The sequence below is a fragment of the Doryrhamphus excisus genome, chromosome 8 (genome assembly GCF_030265055.1).
Source record: "Doryrhamphus excisus isolate RoL2022-K1 chromosome 8, RoL_Dexc_1.0, whole genome shotgun sequence".
In the NCBI taxonomy this organism is placed as follows: Eukaryota; Metazoa; Chordata; class Actinopteri; order Syngnathiformes; family Syngnathidae; genus Doryrhamphus; species Doryrhamphus excisus.
In genome coordinates, this window is record NC_080473.1 from 5,457,596 (window position 1) to 5,478,590 (window position 20,995).

Below are 20,995 nucleotides of genomic sequence, written 5' to 3' on the forward strand. Positions count from 1 at the left end.
TTTATGCTATGTGTAAACATGCTAGGTTAATTGACGACTCCAAATTGTCCGTAGGTATGAATGTGGGTGTGAATGGTTGTTTGTCTATATGTGCCCTGTGATTGGCTGGCCACCAGTCCTGGGTGTACCCCGCCTCTCTCCCGAAGACAGCTGGGATAGACTCCATCACCCCTGCAACCCTCGTGAGCATAAGCAGTAGGAAATAATGAATGAGTGTAAATTCCGTCTGTTGTTTATGTGAATTTTGGGGGCGAGTGCAGTTGCAGTAATGGTAAACATTGATATGGACTTTCCTGGGTGGAAAGCAACCTTCAGGTTAGGACACAACATTTTAGAGAAACACGTCCACAACAAGAGATGTTCCCAACTGCTCATGACCTGTAGAGTCACCTTCAGCTTGAACATTGAAGCAGTTGATGCACTCATGCACATAAAGTGCATGGGGGGGCAGATAATTATAACTACAGATGGAGAGCGAGAGAATGTGCAGCAGCTGGAATCAACCCAACAAATTCATTTAGCTAGCAAATCATCCAGTCGTATCTACAATATGTCACAACCAAAAGTTGTCTTTGCAGCAAAGCACTCACAGACTTGGAAGAGGATCAAAGACTGCAGAAGCCACTTTTTTATTTTGTCTTTTTAATTCACTTAATTCCCTTGTTTAGCTTCTTTAATAAACACTTGTGTGAGAGTCGTCAGATGGAGCCCCCTGTTATCCACCTACAGCGTAGCAGCTGACTCTACATGGAGCGGACCGGTTCAGTCATGCATAAATGGCAACCGCCCCCACCAGGCATGTCATGTGCAAAACATAAATAAATAAATAAATGTGTTTAACCTTATCCTATCAGGGTACACTCACAAAACTGACTTTCAACATTTTAGAGAGGAGCACAGCATTAAATGACATCTCCAATAACTGCATACTGTCAGTGATTATTGTATGGGTATCTCCATGGCACACGCTGCCGTATCAAAACCTTTACACATCCTTGAACACAACATAAATACCCAATGGAGACCAGAATTATCTGCACGACATTAAATCTATTTATTTCATGTACAGCAGCTATGGCTCTCGACACAGTAACGAGCTGCTTGATATTTAGTGGGTGGCCCTCCCGACTAAAACAAAGTGACAGCTGCATGCTAGCTTGTAATTTGTTTCCTACGAAAATGCACTTTGTTGTCCAAGCTCATTAAATGTGAGAATGTGTCACGAGCTGTATTTCATTGGTATAAGTAAACACTGGTGTTGGAGCACATAGCACCTCCGGTTTAATGCACAACATCATCATGTCCGCGGAAAGCCATTGTGTGATGGCATTGTCTGCCCTACAACATGATTGTGCATGTATTTTTAAGTAAAATATAAGCAGTCATGAGTGTTGTACTACCACTTTACTAGAAATTGTAGATTTAAGTATAGTTTTTCCTGTTTATTGGCATAAGTCTTGGACAATTTTAGTCATAATCGGATGTTTCATTTGGTGCGATAGAAGTGTACACTGTCATGAATAAAAAGTGTCACAACTACAGCATACATAAATACGGAGCAGCTTAGCCTATTTGATCAGGCTCATGCTCCAGTTGTACGAGAATCAAATTTGATCATTTTATTTATAGGAGAATTACATGACCTGTTTGCTGTTTTTTGTGTTTCATTTTAAAAAATCATTCAAACTGTTTCCACAAAAGTGAAGCAGTTATTTGTTTCGCATGTTGGTCTGCATCGAACATGAACTGAACCATGACAATGAAACTGGGGTACATACCAAACCGAGAGATTCTAGGAAACCATCTGAAACCTCGGAAAGAGGATGGAGGTCTGCTGACCTCGACTGAATATATAATCTGGCAGCGTGAGGAATATTTTGAGATCCTTAATACTACTAAGGGTGGTTAGTAGTGGGGTACTAGGGTACTAAAGGGTGATAAGGGTGGTATTAAATGAGTGCTTAGCGTGCAGACCTCATAGCGAGGAGACCGGAGTTCAATCCCACCCTTGGCCATCTCTGGGTTTTCTCTGGGGACTCCGGTTTCTGGTGGAAATGGTTGTTTGGTTTGGTTTCCACCCACATTCCAAAAACATGCTAGGTTAATTGGCGACTCCAAATTGTCCATAGGTATGAATGTGAGTGTGAATGGTTGTTTGTCTATATGTGCCCTGTCAGTGTCTGGCCACCAGTCCAGGGTGAAGACAGCTGGGCCAATCATGGCCAAAGATCCTGGTCTGGATGAGTTCTGGATTGAATTCCGCCTCAACACGTGTCTTCAACATTGCGTTGGAAGTCAGGTACACATCGGTGTGGTCCAGAGGGTGTGTTCTAACCACAGGCAGATCACATTCCCTGGGAAAGTGAACTTTAGAATGCTATAGGAGGTGCAATGTGGATTCCGTCCTGGGTGTGGAAGACTGATCCAGCTCTATACCCTTTCAAGGGTACTGGAGGGTGCATGGATGTTATTGTCATGTCATGTCCCTTGCAGTGTCCTGTGGGGTGGGGGTGTTCCAGGATTGTGGCACTTGACCGTGTACCATTCGATTCTCGTACAACCAGAGCATGAGCCTGAGCATTCATATTGCCAGCAGTAGGGTGAGCTTATTTACGGTGATTGGTGGCTACGTCTTTTTGTGGTTGTTACTTATCAAAGTGAAGTGTGCAGTAAAACTCAGTGACTACACAGTACTCAAAACGTGTCAGATCTCGGGACGGCTCGGTACTTTACTACCTTCAGGTCACCCTCAACAGCTTTTTAAATTTAGTAGCGATATCAGTTCCTGGTAATTGGTCCATCATCCACCGCCTTGTCAATTGGCTTTCTTTTGTTTTTTCCTTGTCTGGTACACGTTGGCGCCTTAATTGCTTTGCCTTTTACTGTATATTTTTAAGATGATGATGTCTCAAAAATACTTGAACTATTTTTCACGGTTTGTGGACTTTTCGTGGCTAAGATTACATGACCATTGTTGCAATCAGGCTTTATGAGCCATATTCCTTCACATTTCAAGTGATATTTGGGAGAAAAAAAATTCTTATTCTATCCTCCTTCCTATATATCTGTTTTAGAGAACACAGAGATCTCAGAAAAAGGCGCGCTTCTGAAATAAATTGCATTCTAAGGCTTACACATTTGAATAAATGGAAATTGCCAACTATTTTTGTCACTGGAGGTTGAAGGCAATTTCTATTTAGAGTATCTGCAAGGCATCCCAGAGGATGCCGGGATTGGTAGCTGTGTTTGATTGTGTTTTATCAGTCCACCTCTCTGGAGTGTTTGCATCAGCTCAGTCACTTCCATAAGGTGCACACAACATTTTACCTGATTCACACATGATTGACATATGAGACCCCCACACCTCTATCATCATATCCATTACCTGTGTGATTGGAAAGTGTGCATTGTGGTCAGGCTATCCAGATGCCTGCTCGGGAGACTAGCGTGCCTTTTTCCTCCAGCATAATGTTTAGTTTCATACCAAACTTCTCTCATCATGACTTACTCGGAAGCAAGCTGCGATTGGTTGTTCACGAGGCGAGAGCCCATCAGAACAAATTAAGAACACCATGAATAACGTCTTCAGAGAGGTAAGAGGCATAGAATGAAGGCAGACGTGAGAAAAGGACCTCCGAGGCCTTTAGCTGAAGTTGTAGTGATTTGCCTCAAATGGCCAGCAAGAATGAAACCTGTTTGTTCTTTCATCAAACAGGAGTGATCCGCAGAGATCTATTTCGAGCTTTGTTGATAAATGAAACCTGTTCTGAGTGCGAAAGGTACGGACTGAAGTGGAGATGTGTGTTTTTTGTAAGAAAGTTGACACGATTCAACAGTGTTACCTTTGTGCCTTTGTGCTTTTTCAATTTCCTTTTAGTTTTCTAGTCTTGTTCTAGTGATCATCATGGGAATGGCACTGTTCACATATTACCCCTGATGACAAATACAACAGTTCAGGTTGCGCCTGAAGTATATTGCCTACAAAACTAAAAAGTACTTTGTTTAAATGCGTGATTAGGTTCAGATACTATGACGTGTACTTCTAGAATTACAGGAAGATTTTGTACTAACTTTGACTACTTTGGGTATAATTTAATGGCGATGGAGGCAAGGAAAAATGATGAACACAACCAAGATTCAGTGTGGGGTGGTCGTCTGCCTCAGTGGATTGGGTTGAGATAATCAGCTTTTTTTTTTAAAGGTGATACTAGTATCAGTGAAAGGTGTTGTAAGTTGGTAACATACTTTTAGCTTTCAGGATCAATACACATTACTGCAATTATTTAACGATCATTATTATAAAATTTTAAATAATATCCTGCTTTTTGACTGATGTACTTATGTTAAATATTTAATTTTTTAAATACATAAATATATAAATATTAATGTATCTTAAATCAATTTATTTAATTTTTCATGGGTTTATTTTCCCATGCTTATTTTTTCATCACTGCATTATTGCTGAGACGTGGATTAATAAGGATTACATTTCTTCCATCTCTTTTTCGGGCCTATTGAATGCAAAGCATGTCCAAAACAACTAAAACCATGACTATTATCATATAGGACGACGAGTCTAGTGTGTAGTGTGAGTCCTCTATCGTGGTCCTTAACAGATGCAAGTTATTTGTTTATGGTTTGATTTCAATCTCTCGGCAATCTTGAGTGTTATGCCTAATAGCGTTTTAAACATGAAATAAAATCGTCACTGCCCTGACATTTCCTCCTATGATCTTTATTAAAAGGAAAAAAACAGCCCTACATAGCCAGATGTGCATGTGTCACATGCTCTGTAATACCCAATAGGGATGTCCTTCCTTTGTGCTGAATTTTTCATTTCTTGTCATTCTTTCTTGGTAGGACTTGTCAAAGAAATGATCATGCTTCACTGGCGGCCGCATTGGTCACGCCTCAGCACATAGTTGCTCTGGAAAATTGGCTGAGCTTTAGAATAGTCTCCAGCTTTGGGTGGAAAAAAAGTCTGTGACCAATCCCCCCCCCCCCCCCCCCCCCAAAAGGATTGGCTTTACCATCTCATGAATTACCTGTTTAAACCCTGTTACCACCATCCTAAAAGAATCTTTCCACTTGAGAATGAAATTCATTATAGATAAACATGCTGTAGTGATGTTCATTTTGATATTTTTCCACTTTTTAGCCCTCACCGGTACATAATTGTCTTTGCGAGACATTAGGCCCCTCTCCATAATAGATCATTTCATGCCTATAAATTGAAATAAAGTGATACGCTCAGTGCGAATAATAAATGCAATGACACGTTTGACCTTGCAGGCTCTGCAGCCTGCCTGAGAGATCCTCGGGGGACAAAGAACCATCCTTCAGTCATTTAGCAGACAAATGAAAAACGGATTTGTTGAAGGACAAAATCAGCCAGTATCACTACTTAACACAATTCAGTGATATACACTAACTCAATTTCTCTACGCGATATCACAGTTGAAGTCATGCGATTCCTGGTTTGGAGTCTTCTTAAATATACAGTATCTGACAATGTGAGTACACAGCAGCCATTTTTATGCCAGTATATCTTCTCAAGGGACACAACTATAGTATGTCTCCTTCAGACCTGAACCCAATTGAGCCCATTTGGCAAATCCTCAAGCGGATGAAAGATGGAGTGCAAGGTCTAAAACCAATGTCGCTAACAATCGAAGGAGCCACTTAGGCCGGTCTATGTACAAAATACACAAGTTTTTTGTACGTGTGACTTAATGATACTTGGTTCATCTTTGTGTGTCAGCCAAACAAATCATTTGTCCGGTTCTGACATTGGATTAACATCCATCACCTGAAGTAGAGGAAGTAGATTCCAACACCAACCTGTGCATCGCTGGTGAATTCCATACCCAAGTACAAAATAACAATTATGCTCACAATAAATGTTGATACTTCAGACAGAATTTGGCCAAAATTAGGTGTACTTCCTTGTTTGCACATATTTAGACACCAGTAACTCATTTTTATGGAGTAAATCTATATAAGTATACAGTTTATACACTGATTACTCACGTTCTTTCTAGTTCCTATTGGAACTAATTGGAGTTCCTTTGTCACCTGGTGAAGATGACCGTAATCCCTGTGTTTGGATATAGTGATGTAATCTATAAAACGTCCAATGAGTGTGACCCTTAATGGACTGGATGCTCTTTACTATTTAGCCATCCGTTTTGCCATCTCACTACTCACTTTTATGAGATACGCCAAGTCCTTTATTAGCAAATTGTTCCCTTTCTTTGAGTGATGATTAGATTGTTAGCATCCCTACAGCAGCTGCCTCCGCCTGTCATACGGTATGATGCAAAGCGCTGGCTGATTTATGCTATTGCTCCACCAACATATGGCTCACATCAGACCACTTCATCAAGGAAAGAGCAGTAGTAGTAACACTGGATAGAACGAATTCCAAAACCAAAGTTAGCCTCTTCGGTCTATTTGCCAGTCAAGTCGGTATTTCCTACCAGGCAGCATCCCAAACTCCTCATCAGTCTGTCAATAATCCCGAGGAGGAAGAGAAATCAATACATAAGGAGGCATTCAATTTGCGTTTTAAATCAAAGACAAATCAGCTAATTTGCTTGCTTCTGTGGTGTGGTATAACCCTAGATCCCTTAGCCCACTGGTTCCTGGAAGCTGGAGACAGATTTTTAATCTCACAGATCAATCTTGGCATGCTTCTAACTTGCATTTTCCGACACTTGCTCTGCCGGTGCTGGAGGAGAAGCATTCAGATGAAGCATGCAAGGTGCTTGGAAATTGCATTGCAAACATGATTGATTTGTTTATCCCACACTGGGCTAGGCTACAATTTAGCAGCATCACCTTTCCCAAAGACAGTCATGCAATTTAAGGTAAACAACAATCAGTCATAGAGAGCATCACGCGTGTGTTTGGTGTAGTCAGATGAATTCATTCACTTGCTGAGCCGCTCGATCATTCCTGCTCAGCTCATCATTTGCCAACTCACTGCAGACGCACATGTAAGAGGAGGAGTCGGTGCTCTGCTGGGTTCCTGAATGCAGTTCAGTCGCCTCTCATTAGATTGAGATAACATATTTTTAAAACTCTTATCCTCCCCTACCTTGTGTTCCCGGAGAAGCGCTCATGAATAAATTGGTGGGGGGGGAAACATCCACTTTTGAACTTGCTGGGCTTTGCAGTACAAGGAGACAAGTGCTGCGCTCACTGGATCATGTAGAACAGGACATGACAGGAAGTTGTCTAAAATGTGCATAAGCTCTTTTTCTTTTTATCTGAGGTTATAACTAATGTGCAGGAGCAGCAAAACAAAGATCGTAAAAAAACATTTTTAAGTGTCATTATAACCAACAAAGTATGAAAGCTGTAATTTTTCCCGTAGGAAATAACATAAATCCAATGAATCCATTTCAGACACCCAAAAATATTGACAAAAAATACATTTAATAGAGAATAATCCTAGTTTTTCATGCAAAAAACAATGAAAAATAATTCCACATGTCAAACGGGTGGAACATATTGTTTATTCAGACTTTCCATACATCCTGGTGATAGAAGTGACTGTTTTTCACCTTCTTCATCAAAGGGCTGGCACTCTGGAACTTTCATTGGCCCCGTGGCGGGTTATTTAGCAGGCAGTCGCGCAGAATTACAAAAAAAATATGCATGGACGGTGAGTCAGCAATGCGCAGACTGCTTTGTTTGGACACCTGGTTTTGCGGAAGGATTCAGGCAAACTAGTTTAAGTGCAATACTGTATAAATGTAGTTTGGGCAAAAATGTGTCAGGAAAATCAAACATAATGCAAACCGGGGTGTAAAAAAAGTATCTTTTATTGTTCTACATTTTTTATTTTTTCTAGTTTTTCATTTTTTAGTGAGCTCCTATCTGGACGTTACTGTTCATTTTTGTGTTTGGACTTTGTTAAGAAAATATGGCATATTGCACTAATAAAAGGTATTGTGTCCATTCAGATTTTACAAATATTAAAGCACACTAAATTGCTGTGATTACCGTATTTTCCGGACTATAAGTCATACTTTTTTTCATAGGTTGGCTGTTCCTGCAACTTATAAATGAGAAAACTGTTTATGTTCCATAAACACTGGACACTTTTTCTGTTCATGTTTATTTTTGTGTAGCTGAAAAACTATTGTGTTAGCATATCTTACATCTATTCAGCCTGTTCTCTATTCTTTTATTGTTAGAACTTGCCTTCCAAGATGATGTAATGTCTGTTTTGGTCAAGTAGTTTGTAAAATAAATTACCCAGTACAGTGCGACTTATGTATGTTCTTTTCCACCTAATTATGCATTTTTAGCCTTGTGCCACTTATACCCCAGTGCGACTTGTGTATATATTTTTTCTACCTAATTGTGCATTTTTGGCCTTGTGCGACTTATACTGTGAAGCGACTTATAGTCCAGAAAATACGGTATTTGCTGGAGGCTAGAGGACTCCTTTCTCCATATGCTCATCACCTGATTCAAATAGCCGTGCATGTCTCGACATGCGAGTCTGCCCTTCATCATCTCTGTCCCTCTTCCCATGTATGTTGTCTCCTATATTAACATCTTAGCATGAGGTTAGACATATTCTCTCAAAGCGGTCCATTCAGGTTGAATTGATTTGTCTCCTTGCATACAATTGGACCTCTTAAAGAACTTCTCTGATCGCTTATCTATTTTGGAGCTGGCAGAAGATTTTCCCTTGACAGAAGGTGTTTTTTTCATAGGGCCAGGAATTCCCGGCGGTGCCCCTGGTCGTGACTGACAATCTGAACTCTCCTGTGGTGGGGCTGAATGGTACAAGAGAGAGGGTGGTCGGAGAAACGTCTTAACTGGCCCATAAACAAACGTCCAATTTGAATCTATAAGCCAAGTGGTCAATGCAGCCTCAAGATGCCTGCCGTAAATCTCTGGAGGGGCGGCCGCCCTCTCCCTCATCAAATTATAAAGGATCTGTGAGCCGTGAAACACTGCATCACGCTGCATTCTAAAAATAGTCAGGCCTAAACAAAACCGATTGTCTTCCAACATCCATACTGTTACTCAAGAATCCTTTTAACTATCCATTTTTCATTCCCTGAGGTCAGCATGGAGAGGTGGCCTGGAACAGGCGTCCTAATGTGCTTTGCGTGTGTTTGTAGGCCGTATCGGCAAAACGCTAACACATCCCTGTGATGTCATCATGTGGCAGATACAACCGCTCTGCATCGTTGCAACACTCAGGATGAAGTGCTCGGAGGTGTGTCTCTTGGCTCCGGATCCAATCACAAATCCACTTAAAAGTATATAAATCAAGAGAGCTAAAATGCACGGCATGTTGGTATTGGAAGTGAGGTTTTTTTTTGTTTTTTTTTAATCATTGAACTTACACTCAACAAAATGACACTTGATTATTTACAATATTTAAAATTGTCTATTAAAGAAGATTTTTGTTTTATTTTACATTTTAAATGGAAAAACAAAAAGAAAAGAATCAAGATTACAAAATTTGGAGGTACATGCTTTTTATGGGACAGTTGCAAACTTTATTTGAAAATATCAAAAACAGATATTTAAAATTAAAGTGGTACAGTATCTCTGTCCATTCATATTTTGTGCTGCTTATCCTCACAAGGGTCACGGGTATGCTGGAGCCTATCCCAGCTGTCTTCTGGTGAGAGGCGGGCGGGGTACACCGTGGACTGGTGGCCAGCCAATCACAGGGCACATATAGACAAACAACCATTCACACTCGCATTCATACCTATGGACAATTTGGAGTCGCCAATTAACCTAGCATGTTTTTGGAATGTGGGAGGAAACCAGAGTACCCGGAGCGAGGAATCGGACCCAGGTCTCCTAGCTGTGTGGCCTCTGTGCTAACCACTCCAACACTGTGCAGCCTTTTAAAATAAATGTCATACAAAATTAATTTTAAAAAATCATATGTGATATAATATCATAAACAAGTATAAAGGTGTTCACCATGATACACACTTTAAAACCATCAAAATGATTGATATGCTGTTATTTTTTGGATGGAATAACTGCATATCATTGCATTCATGTGTCATAATAACATTCATAAATGAACATATGTTTCCAGTGCCCACTGAATTGGGTGTGTTGGGTGTGTTGTGTAGGCAGAAAGAGCAGTTTCCACACTGGTGACTTTGCAAGGCCCTGTGGTATAAATATCAGCCATCTGTGGGGCCATCTGCATTGGGATGCTACATCATCCACTAAGGCCAAGCCACCAAACACAGACAGGTTGCCTCTCATGGCACCAACTGGACTACATGCGATCAACAATGCGCCCGGGTCTTATATTTCATGTCCACCTGCCGTCTATTCTTTTTTTACTAAAGTGAGGTCATCTTTTAAAAGAGCCATGTCGGGATTGAACAACTGAACGATGATTTCCATTCATGGTACTCATGAACCCGACATGTTGAACACAATCTGTGTTGGTTGACATCCAAATTGTACAACTGGAACAATTGCTGGCCTCTATGGAAAAATGTAGATCGTTCTTTGAAAATCATCTGATTTATTTTCATTGTTTGTGAAATTGATAAAAATGTTTGTGAAATACATGAAAATGCGTTTTTCTTTGGAAAACAAAAACATTTGCAATTGATCCCAAACTTTTGAGCAGTAGTGTATATAAAACGTATATGTACTATATGGTCCTTTTAAGTATTACCAGAACTTCCTTGCAGGGCTCAGTGATTTCATATAAACATACATGTCATAAGCTGACTCTCTTTTAATGTGTTTTTAGATCTTTAAAACACACAGAAAAGAGAACCGTGTTCATGTCTCACATAATGGGCAACCCCCCCCCCCCCCCCCCCCAAAGAAAAGTGCAGTTTTCCTTGAAGTAAAATGCCAGTGTTTGTGATTTGTATTAGATCATGTCATCACAAAAAACAAGCACACAAGGATTACCAAGTATTTCTGGGAGGTGAGTCTCTTCACAGAAACACTGAATGATTTATAGTATCTTTTAGTATTCATTCTGTTCATCTTTTCTCACATATTTTTTGTCTCTTTATCGCCCTGACAAACGCTGCTATGTCATCATACTGTATGTGTTATGATTCTGTGGTCATCATCACACTCTTCTTTCCTTTTTGAGGTGGCATCACCGAAAATACTCACATCTGACGTCTGAAGTGAGATCTTAGTCAGTTTCCAAATTTGGAGGTTTCACTGTACTTCACCACAAGTGTCCCTCTGCTGCTTTTTTTTGGCAGCATGTTTTCATTACATGGTGTTTTTAATCTCGACTTCCTTTTGCAGTGCAAACATGTCTTTTTAAAACGAGCCATCCATCATCTCTTGACATCAGCTTAGAGTAGTACCACACGGCTTTGCGGCTGACGTCGATTCGGATTTTTGCAGCTGCATCGCAGCACTGACCTTTTTAGATTCAGGGGAAATATAAATAAGGATCTGTAGGAAAAAAAAAAAAGATTAGTGTTGTCATCGGTACACAAGACTGCCAACACCACTTTGCTTCATCTTATCTCCCCTTGCTACGACACCTTGAATGATGTTGCGTATTTGTTGCTCTGTCTCCCATCATGTTGCTTTGTGTGCTCTGGGAGCGAATGCACGCGAGACGTTGTTTCAAGCCATCTAGTTATTGGAACGGAAAGAAAGAGGGAGGAAGGCTGGTGCCGAGGCTGAGGAGCAGGCAGGCCACTTGAGGGAAGGCGAGAGAGAGAGAGAGAGAGAGAGAGAGAGAGAGAGGAAAGAGAGACAGGCCACTAGGGAGTGTGAAGCCTTTTGTTATTTCTGTAGATTGTTGGGAAACTGAAGAGGGGGATTAATTTGTCTCAGGTTCTGAGAGCAGACAGTTCTCTATACCTGACTTAGGCCGTGCAGCTTTTGTGAAAATCCCTAACCAAGAGCTGATGGAAACGAGGAAAAAAAAGTGGCTTTTTTGTTGTTGTTGTTGTGTGAAAAGACGGACGGAATAATCCCAAGATTGAACTGGATGCTGGTGGACACATTTAGAAAAAAAAAAAAAAAAACATAAATAAAATTCCTCCTGGTTCCAAACGGATGCGTTAAACTGCCTTTGATCACAAACATGCGTCATCTCAGCCTGAAAACTATAAATAGCCCTGGAGAATAGATGGTGCCTTTTGAAATTAGAACATGCAGCATTTCTTGTTTCATCTTGACTGACTTAATATGACTCTAAAAACACACACATTGAATAACTTTGCATAAGTAAGGAATTGCAACAGCAACACAACATGACATGGGACATCTGGCTATTCTGTGGATGTACATGATAATGTAGCAACAGTGTATGCACTTACGAGCTGCACGGCGTACTGAGATCTAAACCAAAAGCTGCATAAAAAAAAACTGTGTAAAAAATAAAATAAAATAAAATAATTGTGATCGTCCTGCAAGCACAGCCCTCTGACCCAGGTTTTCAACCCCACTGATCAGTGCAGCTCTTGAGGTGTCGGGGAGTGACCTTTACTTAATGTTATGGTGCACAGCAAAGCCACCTGGCATCTGTTCCATTCACTCAGTCATCATGTATTACTCCCCAGCTGTGACTTAGGCTTCTGTTTAAGTCCCACCTTCCTCTGCTGTGATTGGTTAATGCATTATTTGGAGATAATCCATTCAGCCATACATCATCTTCTGCTTGTCTGAGGGAAGCCCAGGCGTCCCTCTCCTCAGCTATTTCATCCAGGTCCCTGTGACAGATGCTAATGCGTTCCCATTCCAGTTGAGAGACACGGTCTCTCCAACCTCCCCCAGGTTTTCCCGAAGCCTCCTACCTCCACAGGGAGGCACCCAGGAGACATATTGACCAGATTCCCGAGCCACTAAGGTAAATTCCAGCCACCCAACAGACAAAACTAATTTATGCCCGCAATCCCAGAGCTGTCCCAGAGCTCATGACCATAAACAAAGCAGCATCAGTCAATATACCAGCACTGGTCGTGTTGTTATAGAATTAAGCTAATTTGGACAAACATCTTCTGCAAGTAGGCCATAGAGAATCATTTATCTTAAAGCAGCAAACGTTCATACATTTTTAAAAGCTATGTAGTTAATTTTTGATTTTGTGAAAAAAAAAATGAAATGAAATATGTTTGGTGACCCAAATTGTGGATTTTATTTTCTTGTGTCTATTGAAAGGGCAACACAACATGTGCTACACCAGTGAGACGGTGTCCTGTCTTTATACTGAGCATTTCTTCAGCAGATATTGGCTGCAGTGTTCTGGCCATGAGGCATCGGTGATATTCCCACATTCAGTGTGGAAGTGGTCATTTTTGGCTGCATTGTCCTTGCAAAACAGTTGAGCAATGAGGTGTAAACAAAGAATAGTAATGTAGAGGGGTGTTAATAGGGTTCTATAGGGCTGTTGTTTCATATCTACAGGGCTCTAATAATGGTAAAGATAGTATTTACAAAGTGATAAAAAAATATGGAAACATCAATTAACAGCGATAAATGAAGGATGACTGTACCACCATCAAGCCAAACTAAGATTCAAAGTAAGTGTAAGATGCCAGCAGGTCTCCTATCGAGCAATAATAAAAATAATCCGCACAGAAAGCTTGCTAGATCTTCCAGAATCTGCACCAATTCCAGTTGCATTTCTTGGGATTTCGTGCTTCTTGCAAAAACGGCCTGTTTTCATTTATTCTACCTACGGCCTGCCTTCAGGCACGCCCACTCCACTGTGGTTGGGCACATTCCCAAGCACAGGTAGCTTTAGCATTTAGCGTTAGGACTACAAGTGTTCTAAAAAACCCACCGCTTATGGTGGGAAATGGCTATTAGCAACTCCAGACTCTGTAAGCTTGTAATTTGCACCCCGCTTCCTGTAATGCTACACAAACAGTTGTTATTGTTCCATGACTTACACAAAATAAACACAATTAGGACACCGATAAATTGTTACTTACTGCTTCCTCTTTGGGCTCTTCCACACCACCAAGTAACGTTGGAGAGGCATCGGGCTTCAACTTATCGGCAAGTCCAGCTGCACAACGGCCCATGTTCACAAAACAGTCCAGTGTGAAATGTCGTTGATAGATTCAAATAAATGTATTTTGCTGGTAGAGAATCGGGCTGCACAGCCTATAAGTGGTTAGCGCGCAGGCCTCACAGCTAGGAAACCAGAGTTCAATTCCTCTGCCATCTTTGTGTGGAGTTTGCATGTTCTCCCCGTGCATGCGTGGGTTTTTTCCGGGTACTCCGGTTTCCTCCCACATTCCAAAAACATGCTAGGTTATTTAGCGACTCCAAATTGTCCATAGGTGTGAGCGTGAATGGTTGTTTGTCTATATGTGCCCTGTGATTGACTGACCACCAGTCCAGGGTGAACCCCGCCTCTCGCCCCAAGACAGCTGGGATAGGCTCCAGCACTGCCCGCAAACCTTGTGAGGATAAGCGGTAGAGAATGAATGAATGCTAGGGAATCAGGAACTCCAACCACTTTTGCCTGATGTTTCTTTTTTACCCGAATATACACTTCCTAGGAAACATTACTAACACCGTAAAATGAGAAACGAAGCTTGGGGGAGGGTAGAGAGCATATCACTCGTCATCCCAAACTTCTTTCATAGCTCACTTCCAAATGTGTAAAGCTAATTATCTGAAACTTTGGCATTGTTTAACACAAGAATACAATATTTCAACTACATTTGTGGGTCAGAAAAGTGGAAAAAGCACAACAGGTCTGTTTTACGAGCTGTGCCGGAAGTTGGGCTTTTAGCTCATTGCTGGCAATGCGCAACGTAACTCCCATTTTTGGGACAAGGGTTTTGCCCCAGGCAAGAAGCAGGGCAAGCAGATGGGCTACTAATTACCCGTAAGTCATTGACCATTTGCCTAATAATGATAAAACCTCAGATATGTGTTCCATGTATGCTAGCATGTCACCCAAAGAGCATTTTGAGCACAACTCACATTATAGTTTTGCATGAAATGTGGCTGAAACTAATTATAACAATCAAATTATGTATGTAAATCAATACCTAATAGCAGCTTTAATTATAACTGAGCACGTCTTATGTTGTAGTAAAGTACATTCTATTAAAAACACACACACCCAATAGTGTGTAAGAGAAGTTCAGACTCTAGAGGTCTCCATCCTTCAGCATCATCATGCACCTATTCGCCCTCCTCCTTCCTCCTCCCCTCCTCCTCCTCTCTGGCATTTTGTGCAGCGGAGGATCCAAAGGAGGGGAACCTCATGTGAGGAGCCGGACACGACACGTCCCACGCCACAACCTCCACGCTGTTTTTCATAGCGTGTGTGTGTGGAAGGTGTTGGAGGAAGGGGACAACTTTGATCCGAGGCCAAGTGTGTGTGTGAGTGTGTGTGCGTGTGCGTGTGTGAGTGTGAGTGTCCTCCCTTCCTTGAGAACGATGACGGTGAAGGCTGGCGAAGACACATGATGTCCCTTTTGTCCTTTTCTGCTCTTTTTCTCACATTCCCTCTCTCGCAATTCGCCATTCGCGTCTGAATGTGACGAAGCGCATTGTTGTTTCCACCTCCTCTTTTTTTTTGTATGTGGGATTTCCAGTCGCGATGTCTGCTGCAACATTTGGTTATTTGTTCCTGGGTAAGTGCCTTCACCTTGCATGTGTTATTTCTTTTCATTAGGACGCATTCGTGTACACCATAAATCCATTATCAGGTATTTCTGTGTATAATTAGTCCTTGACAACACAGCCTTGATTCGGAATGATGTCACTGTAAATATAAATAATTATTTTCTTTTGTTGTGTGCCGTCTATTCTTCTGTAAGTATATCTATGAAAATTTGCACTATTTCTGCATAATAGGCATGCAAGATGATGTATTCCTCACCGTAGGAGACCTGAAAAGGTAGCGAAATTGTGGAGAAAAGTTGGCATGACCCCTCCCTTGCAAATGTGCTATTGTTATGATGACGGTCATGGTTAGAGTCTACATGCTTTGTTTATGGAGTTGAACGTGTATAATTCTAACCTAACCTTAGTTTTTGGCACAAATGCAGCACTATTATTGTATTATTGTAATGCCGTATTTTATCTGTATCGCTGCATTATGCCCCTAAGTGTTATCTTTACAGCTAATAGCATCTGGGTTTTGTACTCAATTAAGGACTCTTTAATTCCACAGTGACTGTGTAACCTAGTGAGACTCCTCTTCCAGTCAGACGTCTCATAGCTCCCACTGCTGATTCCCAATTTGGGAGTTATAGTGCGATTACAACTATGCAATATGATGTGTCATTGTCTATATGTGTGTAGAAAAAAAAACAAAAAACGCCTGGAATCCCCAGAGGTTTTCGTAAGAACGTCGGGGCAGAAAAGTTCTGCAGGCTTGTTTTGTCTGGTGGGATTCCAACAGACGTGTTGGAGTGTGTGGGACACTCGCTTGTTTGTGGTATGGCACGTTGGAGAGGAATGAAAAGACTGCAGGCATTTGTCTTTTAAAATGTTGAAACCTTTTTTTTTTTTTTTAAACCTGAAGGGAGCTACAATACAGTATTTATTGTTCTTGGGAACAAGTCATGTATCCTGCCTATTGTGGCTTGATTTAATTGATGATAATGTAATTGTTCCTTCGGTAGATGTCCCGAATGTGTCCGGTGAAGACTGTCACTGGTAATTTTACTTTCATTTAAGGCGCTGACTCGGCAGTCGACTTTGCATACAGGCACTTCTTCTCTTGGTTTGCCTCATCAGCCTGTTTCTATTCCTGAATTCTATCGAAATGAACACGCTATCCTTTACAATGATATTGGAAAAATATCGTTTTTGTATGAAGGGGTATCAGGAAACTTATCTTATTCAATGTATCTCAAACATGTTGATAATTAATTCATCAGGTGTTAATTAATTCATCTGGTAATCGGTTAGTGGTTTGGTCCGTGATATTTCCGGAAAAAAAAATAGACAAATCTGATGTGAATGTCTTGTTTTTACTAAAACAAAGATTTGCTTTCACGAAATGACTAAGGGAATGTTCACATTTGAAAGGCTTCTCACAATGTTTACATTAAAGAAATATTAATGGGATACCAAAATTATTGCTGATTAATTGGATAATCACTCATCGCTCCATTTATTAATTTTGGCAGCTTTATTTATGACCACACTGAAAAGCAACAAAAACAAACTATGAGAATAAAATTTAAATATTACAAGAATGAACTGCTAATTTTGTATATTTCTTAAATGCAATTAATATGGAAGGAAAGTCCTGATTTGATGTGAATTTCATAAGAAAATAGAGGAAATATTACAAGGAAAAAAATATGTAATTTATAAGAATGTAGTCATAAAGCTAGGAGAATAAAGTCACAGTGATCCCACAGTTTTTAAAAATATGTTAAATCATACTGTTTTTGGTGCAATACACATATTTGTGGTAGTCAAAAATGTGCATATTTAAGCAAATGTATATTTATTTATTTTTGCCTAAATTAAGCATTAAGCATCAAACCTAAAAATGGCTAAATTAACTTAAACACAAATACAAAGCTCTCATTTTGTCTCCAATATTGGCTAAATGTGACTATAGGGTTGTTATTACATGTGTTGAGAGCTCTAATAGTCATAATGCTATGAGAAAAACTATGCCTTTTCCGAGAATGAGTCGGTAAGTTAGCAGGAATAAGTCGTTATTTACAACATGTATTGAGTCAATAAGTTTAAGTTGGAATATTACGAGGAAAAATATTTGAAAAAAAATGCTTTACAGTTTGATAGAACCAAGTTGTAATAAAATGAAGTCCTAATGTTCCATTTTGACATTCACTCACCTGTCACCATGACTACGGTGCTTCTTCAGTTTCTTTTCATTTTAATGCCTGGTACAACTAAAGGTACAGTTTGTTTGGACAAATATAACAACCTTATATTGCAACATTTTTCGAAAGATTTTCCTCATAACTTGCATTTCTTTCCGCAACTGTAGAATTTTAGTGGGCTGTTATATGTGCTGCCTTCGAATGAGCTTTTAGGCAGTTGTTTTTCGCGATTCAAAGGGTATTTTCCTGAAATTATAACCAGCATTGAATCCTGTTAAAGATCAGCGAAGGGGCAACTCAAACAGAGGAAGTTTTATTACAAAAGAATCAATATCTATTAATTGGAGCTCTTCTGTTTTCTATTTAGCTTCAGCCTTGCAAGTCGTGAAATGTCCTTAATTTAATATCTGTTGTCGATGTAATTTCCACTGGTTGCATTATAGATAAGCGTTGAAAATTAATTGCCACAGCAGGCTTCATAGCACTCCTTGTGTAATTCTGCTAATGCAAAGTGAGAAACAAGGTCAAATAAAGCCACTCTGCCCGCTGCAGGGCTCGACTCGGCTCAGGTAAAGCGTGCTGACGATGGAGTTGCCATCTGTCCTACAACCGGCACATTGTGAATGAGGGGGTGACTTTCCCAGACGTAATAACACACTGGAAGTCACTGACAGTCGTGTAAATAGAACGAATGCACAAGTCTGACGCGTGTCACTCTTTCGAGAAGATGCAATGTAGGCAATCACGAGGATGCCCTGGAATTAAAAGACGATAAGAAGCTCTTGTCTGCATGCATGGATCTTGGAGGCGATGGCGGTGGCGGGGCACGCAGCTTGTGTTGGATGTAAATGAGCAGAGCAGTGGCGACAAAACAGGAAAATTCTGTCCCCATTCTATATTTAGCGTGTCTGCGGGGCTAGGCCGACAATATCAGAAATGTGAAGATGACAGGAGCCTCCTGAGCCAGAGGTTATGAAGTGACATCTTGATGTCTTTGCGCATGAATCACACTCCCACACACACACACACACACGTCTGACATTCCGACAAAACCACGTGGCATTTTGACGTCTAGTTACTAGTTATCTTTACTGTTCCATTTTCACATCACTTTCATTTCCCTAATTTTAGCACAGCGTACTGTGGCACTTCCTGTGTGCTGTTTCTTTAAAAATACTTGCTATTGGCGTTAGGTGAGGAATTTGGCAGGTATTTGACAGTTTTAGTAGTAACACCAGAAAAGTAACACTATCACAACCATTACTGTGTGTTTTGTACAAGTACAGACTTGTATGCGGTATATGTAACGTTTTTAATAGGCACTTTATGATGAATCGATATTACAGTTGCCCCTTGATTATCGCAATAAGAAAATTCCTGCAAAGTAGTATTCAATATTAATTCATTTTCTACCGCTTTATCCTCACGAGGGTCGTGGGTATGCTGGAGCCTATCCCAGCTGTCTTCAGGTGAGAGGCGGGGTACACTGTGGACTGGTGGCCAGCCAATCACAGCGCACATATAGACAAACAACCATTCACACTCACATTTATACCTATGGACAATTTGGAGTCGCCAATTAACCTAGCATGTTTTTGGAATGTGGGAGGAAACCGGAGTACCCGGAGAAAACCCACGCATGCACGGGAGAACATGCAAACTCCACACAGAGATGGCCGAGGGTGGCCTCCTAGCTTTGTGGCCTGCACACTAACCACTCCATCACATTTTAACAAGTCACCTTTACACTCCTAATATTCTTTGTTTAGGCCACGAGATCGCTGCAGGGACATAAGAGACGGCCACCACTAGCATAGCAAGCTACCAAACTAACGAGTTAGCCTCGCTCATGTACTTATTTTAAACTTATTCTAACTTAAGTGTTTTAAATAGAGTGGGGAAGAACTTACCACTTCCACACATAATTGGAGAAGATCTTTTTTTCTTTTTTTTTTTTTTTACTTGTGTCGGATATGGCATGTTTTCATCGTCCTATCGTGATACTTCCCAAAAATACTGTGATATATGCTAAGGTCTTACAACTTTGGTTTTAAACTTTGATAATGATTTTGAGTCCATAAGAAAATGAAATGTAAAACATGGCAGCGACAGAACCAATGTTGTAACAGCGTCAAGGAGCAAAATGCTCAGCCACCATCGATACCGCTGATGAGTTGTAAACGGCGTGTCATCAAGTCTAACACTCATACCTTTTGATACCAACCGCTCAGTAGTGCAACCGACATTTTATAGCGCATATGATCTGCTGCCACTTCAAATGCAGGTTGGGCCATCTCGCGGAGTTCATTAAAGCCAGAGGTAATAAGAGACAACGGCGACTTATTTGCTTTTGTCGCCCACGCACCAACTATTTATGAAAGCCAGCAGTTCATTGAATGAAGGCGTTTTGTTAATTGGAGAATCTACAGTAGTTGTTAATCAGCTTGAAAGGTAAAACGGTAACAATTTAATGAAATGATTAAAGCCAGCGTAATTCATAGTGTATCTGCAACTAAATCTATCGCCATCACTTTTGAAGTACAGTGAATGGAGGAGGCGTTCATTGGTTCGTTCCTGCATGCTTTTAACAGGACTCGCAGGAGAAGACTCAGAATCTAATTGGGTTCAAAAAGTCGCAATAAAGTAGAGTGACGACTATTTTCATCGAATGACGACAATATGTTTGACTGGAGTTGTACTGCACGATATTTAACGCGTTCATCAGTCAGGTGGCAAGCTAAGTGGAAATGGAATTAACCTTCATATCACGTTGCAGTAGCGTAAACCCTTAAATAGCTTCCACTCTCACTTTAATTGGCAGGCACAATTAATTTGCACTTGATGATGCAGCGGCATGCTCACACACACGCACACACACAGTGAACGGACAATGCAAATCAACCCAGGAATCAATATCCTGTGGATTTGCATCCAGTGCAGTGCAGACTCAGGAGCAGCTGTGATTACATTGCACCAACTACATACTGTAGTTAAACGTCTTTTCTTTTTCACCTACAAGGTCAGTGTTATGACATGCACGTGTGAAACCGATCCCTTCATTATGTGAGCATCGTTTTACTTGCTGTGTCACATCTGAAGGGCTCGGCAAGGGTAAGGCAGTCTGCACTACGGAAGAGCTCCGGACTGAAGAGCTCTATACGACTGCAGAGGGTCAGCCGCCTTCAGAATAGCTGACCCATATTATTAACAAACAC

The 20,995-nt window shown here is 40.7% G+C and overlaps 1 protein-coding gene across 3 annotated transcripts in view; it reads left to right on the forward strand.

Annotated features, from left to right (window-relative positions):
- Positions 1–20,995, forward strand: part of clmpb (CXADR like membrane protein b) — a 118,464-nt gene that overhangs the window by 12,951 nt on the left and 84,518 nt on the right. Inside the window, exon 3 of one of the 3 annotated variants that reach the window (XM_058079244.1) lies at positions 8,733–8,802. The exons of 1 other annotated variant lie outside the window; for it this stretch is intronic. Coding sequence is in view for 1 of the 2 variants with exons in the window: in XM_058079243.1 (XP_057935226.1) it covers positions 15,569–15,602 (34 nt within the window). In the remaining variant the exon portion in view is untranslated. Of the gene's footprint in view, positions 1–8,732; positions 8,803–15,210; positions 15,603–20,995 lie in introns of those variants that run through there. One more of the 3 variants, XM_058079243.1, reaches the window with a different exon arrangement.